We start from the raw sequence: 5,196 nt of genomic DNA on the forward strand, positions 1-5,196 counted from the left end.
GAGCTTGGTATAGTGCGGCTGTGATAGTTCTGTGCTTGGTATAAATCATTGCTTGCTCTGGTTTCTCTTTTCAATACTAGCTGCTCTGTGTGCATTTTGCACTGTGCAAAACTGCACAGACAAAAATGCTTTATTAAATCTGAAAAAAAAAATCTTGAATTGCAATATTTCCACAGCTTTTTGCTTTTTTTCCTTATTTGCATGATAATCTTGATGTTACAGCATGCAGCTTTGACACATTCAGCTACAGTAATAGTCGTGATCCTAATCTCTCCCACTCTGTTTTTATCATCACTACATGAAAGCAGTTAAATGTGTTTGTTTGTTAGCTCAAAGTCATGTGACTCGGCATCCACGCCTCCAGCTCAGAGAAATGGTAGTGGAGGTTCATCACAGCTGAATGTGACTCCTCCGGCAGCGGGATCATCAGCACACAGTCCTCACGTGTCACTGAGAGGTACAAACAAAACCCTTACACTGGGTACACTGGGTACACTGGCACTGCAATTTGCTGAGTAATTACAGACTCTGCTTCTGTTAACAAAAGCCAATACACATTATTTACACCTACGTAGGAGAGTTTTATTTCATGTTTTACCACCACTTTATCCTGATCAGGGTCACGGGGGCTCCAACTTTCCTGGAATAACTGGGCGCACTGCAGGGTCTTGACCACCCCCCCTCCCAGACATAGAAATAAGAAATAGTTCCCTGTTGAGGGTCGTATTACCCTGCCAACAAAAGATGGGCTTTTACCATCTTTGTCCAAAGACTGTATGTCTGTGTATTGATGACAATTTGTACACAAGGTTGGCACTGTGGTGCAGCTGGTACATTAACATGAGTTACAGGTCCATGGATACCTGAATTCAATTCTTATCATCAGTCACTGTCTGTGTGGAGATTGGAGTGTTCTTTCTGTATATGAAACATGCTATTTATTTTCCGAGTGGATTTAGCTATGTGACCAGCAGGGATTATCTGTTTTGTAGTAAGTTGGAGGTTAATAAATATTTTTTGCAATGCATTGTTGGTATTATGGTTTGACGTGGACGATAAGATAACAAAATACTGTAAACCTTGTGTGTGTGCTGATGTATTCTGATAGAAATCATGTTATGCCCCTGTCCCATGTTTTTACACTCCTCCACCGGGTTTCCCTTCACCCTGTATCTTGCGTTCTCATTGGCTGTAGTTCAACATCCACTCGCAACCTGCTTGCAACTAGTTTAGCAAGTTCCAACTGTGACTTTCTTTTTAAATCTGCTTGTCATAGCTATGAAGAAGCCAGCTCCTGCACCTCCTAAACCAGCCAACCCACCTTCAGGGCAGATAAGCAGCCAGTCTACTTCACAGCCTACATGTGGGACTCCTCAATCCCTGTCTCCATCTCCTAGACCACTCTCTGCTAATTCTCCAACCAATTCGAGTTCCAGCCAGTCAGTAGCTCAACCTAACTCCACACTTCGGCGCCATTCAAGCAACCAGCCTCCAATCCAAGCCCCCAGCCATCCACCTCCAGAGCCTCCTACTCAGGTCACTCCTTCTGCCCAGCAGACAGCTGTAGGCCAAACAGTCGGAGAGACGGGTGAGGAGCCATCACCACCCAGCACTCCTAGTCCCCCAAACACTCCTCCACCTTTGTCTCCTGAAACCGCAAATACCAACACCCCACCACAGTTTCAGACTGGCTCCCTGCCTCGGCCTAGGCCGGTGCCTAAACCACGCAACAGACCCACGGTTCCACCTCCACCACAGCCTCAGAGTGCAGCCAGCGACACCACTGACAACGACATGTGGAGCACTGCATACAAACTCATGGGTGAGGCACCTTCTATTGCTAAATCAGTTGTTTCGTAGTTGTTTTGAATTCACAGCGCACTGAATGCTGAGCCCTCATGCTAGCAGGTTTATTTTTAGTGCTGCAAACAAAAGCTTTGAAGACATCACTCACTGCAGTAAACAATATGTAGTAAGGTTAGACTTCTTAGTTTGAACTAAGAATCTACACAGCAGCAAGGAGAAAGTCTAACTTCACTGACCGCTGGTCAGCTGAGTTTACTTGCTGCTAAATACACCAGGCAGGTTTAACTGTTCAAATCGGCGTGCACACAAAATTGTAATTTTTTTCAGAGCTCCAGTGAAATGCTGGTTAGGAATAACAAAGCTTTAAGATGTTTTCATGTCTGATGATTATTTATATCCCATCCTGTATGCTTACGTATAAATACTTGTATTTGTCTGAAGTGGGCGTTTCAGTATTCAGTACATTCTGGCTTGATATGGAGTCACAGGTATTTACTAGGCTATGAAAAGTACATTCCATTAGGTGTGCTGCTGTATTATTATTAGTCAGTTTAAAAAAGAGAAATTATTGTTTTTTAAACCACTGTGTATACACCGATGAGGCATAACATTATGACCACCTCCTTGTTTCTACACTCACTGTCCATTTTATCAGCTTCACTTACCATATAGAAGCACTTTGTAGTTCTACAATTACTGACTGTAGTCCATCTGTTTCTCCGCATGCTTTGTTAGCCCTCTTTCATGCTGTTCTTTAATGGTCAGGATTAGGGCTGTCGCGCTAACCGCAATTTTGAAATATCGCGGTATATTCACGTTTTTTCTTTCTTTCATCTCCTTTTTTTTATTGTTGCAGGTCCATCTTGTTTTATACGCTTACATTCGTGCGTAATAAATGTTAAATAAATTCATAATGAAAATGAGCTAGGAGCGACATTTTCCCGCAACCTGTTCTCATGCGTTGCTGCTGAGTGTCAGGCTTTGTGTTTTAAAATGTAAACAATCGCAACAGGAATTATAGGCAAGTTTATTAATGATTAAATTGAGTTCACACTCAATAAATACTTGTAATTTAGACTATATTTAAACAGCCTTGGCGAACTAAAACACTTAATGACGGTTAATATGACATTGCAGCCTGCAGATTCTCTCTTGCTGGCTTGCTGGAATGATTTAAATGCATTTTTTCGTTGAATAAAAATGTATTGAAACGAATAATAACTTGAAACGTAGTATATATTGTTATGTTAATTATATCTACTAAATAGATGGTTAATAGTGGCGCAATAACCAGGCTAGATTTTCTCTGATCTCTAAAGTCGCATGCAGGTTCAGTACATCTACAGTGTATTAATGCAACGAGCACCATCAGAGAGGGTTTTAGTACCGAGGGGAACATCGCTACCCCACTCAGATCCTCTCTAAAACACATCAGGTGAACATGTTGGTTCGTCTAGCGCACATGATAACGCAGGTTTAAACTCTTACAGACTTTATTCTTTATTCTATTTTTTTACCATATTTTGATTAGATGTGCATTTAAAATATTTAGCCTAAACACTTTTTTTTTGTTTCACAGTGTATATCTAACCTAGGCTAGAAGCTTATTTAAACCTTTTTTTAATAGAGAAAAGACGCGCATCCCTGCTCTGTTCTGTATTTAACAATAGCCTAAACACGCATTTCATTGGTCTTAAAGCTGTCTCATCTTTGTCATTATAAAGCAATAATATATCGAATCATAGCCTAACAATAAAGCTTGTTTATATAGCTCTAAAATCCAGATCAATTAAGTAATTTTCAAAAACAACAAAAAAATGGCGATATAACCGCATACCGCGATATTGAGACAGGCTGAATACCGCAAGGGGAAATTCTGTCACCGCGACAGCCCTAGTCAGGACTCTCCCAGGACCACTACAGAGTAGGTATTATTTAGGTGGTGGATCATTCTCAGCACTGCAGTGACACTGACATGGTGGTGGTGTGTTAGTGTGTTGTGCTGGTATGAGTGGATAAGACACAGCAATGCTGATGGAGTTTTTAAACACCTCACTGTCCCTGCTGGACTGAGAATAGTGCACCAACCAAAAATATCCAGCCAACAGCGCCCCGTGGGCAGCGTCCTGTGACCACTGATGAAGGTCTAGAAGATGACCAACTCAAACAGCAGCAATAGATGAGCGATCGTCTCTGACTTTACATCTACAAGGTGGACCAACTAGGTAGGAGTGTCTAATAGAGTGGACAGTGAGTGGACACGGTATTTAAAAACTTCATCAGCGCTGCTGTGTCTGATCCACTCATACCAGCACAACACACACTAACACACCACCACCATGTCAGTGTCACTGCAGTGCTGAGAATGATCCACCACCTAAATAATACCTGCTCTTTGGTGGTTCTGTGGGAGTCCTGACCATTGAAGAACAGGGTGAAAGCAGGCTAAAAAGGTATGTAGAGAAACAGAAGGACTACAGTCAGTAATTGTAGAACTTCAAAGTGCTTCTATATGGTAAGTGGAGCTGATAAAATGGACAGTGTGTGTAGAAACAAGGAGGTGGTTTTAATGTTATGCCTGATCGGTGTAAGAAGACTACTGAACCGATTTTAGTGTGTAGCTCATGTCAAGGACCTGCTACAATCTGATTGACCACCACCTGACAAAATTAGCCTCTTAAAGACTACCTTTGCTTTTTACTGCTCTTACTTCTATGAATTCTCTAGTTTGCTTTAATATTTTCTGTCTATAAATAAAATAAAAAAAATTCATGATTACTATTCATCTTTGTCCTAAAGAACTGTCATGTTAGTAAAGATTGAATAAAATATTTTAGAACACAGAAGGCAGAGCCCAGGTGGCACAGCGGGATATTTTACATTTACATTTTCAGCATTTAGCAGACGCCTTTATCCAAAGTGACATACATTACAGTTACAGTACACAGTCTGAGCAATTGTGGGTTAAGGGCCTTGCTCAAGGGCCCAACAGCAGCAACCTGGCAGTGGTGGGGTTTGAACCAGCGACTTTCTGATCACTGGTCCAGTACCTTAACCACTAGGCTACAGCTTGGGATATTCCGCTTGCACACCAGCACCGAGTTTCTGAACTCTTTGGTGGAAGAGACACCTGTGCAGAAAGCAGGGGTGAGAAGAGGAGGGCTGTGCACGTGTCAAAAGAGGCGTGTACAGTGACATGCTCTCCTCGGATGCAATCTGGTATCTCTCAGCAGCGGGAGACAAAATTGAGTGCGCTAAATTGGGAGGAAAATGGGGAGAAAATGCTTTAAAAAAATTAATAAATAAAAGAACACAGAAGGCTTTTACTGTCTTAGTAGTTATGTAGTATTAAAGTCTGTCTAGTGATTAACATCTTGTATGCTTGTACAG

General features: G+C 41.6%; 1 protein-coding gene across 2 annotated transcripts in view; it reads left to right on the plus strand.

Annotated features, from left to right (window-relative positions):
- The window catches only part of arhgap17a (Rho GTPase activating protein 17a), a 43,651-nt gene that overhangs the window by 37,055 nt on the left and 1,400 nt on the right, over positions 1–5,196 (plus strand). For both annotated transcript variants that reach the window (XM_063003159.1, XM_063003160.1), the window contains 2 exons: positions 330–457; positions 1,277–1,822. In XM_063003159.1, the coding sequence (XP_062859229.1) occupies positions 330–457; positions 1,277–1,822 (674 nt within the window). The remainder of the gene's footprint in view (positions 1–329; positions 458–1,276; positions 1,823–5,196) is intronic.

Source organism: Trichomycterus rosablanca, chromosome 10 (genome assembly GCF_030014385.1).
Source record: "Trichomycterus rosablanca isolate fTriRos1 chromosome 10, fTriRos1.hap1, whole genome shotgun sequence".
NCBI classification, from domain to species: domain Eukaryota; kingdom Metazoa; phylum Chordata; class Actinopteri; order Siluriformes; family Trichomycteridae; genus Trichomycterus; species Trichomycterus rosablanca.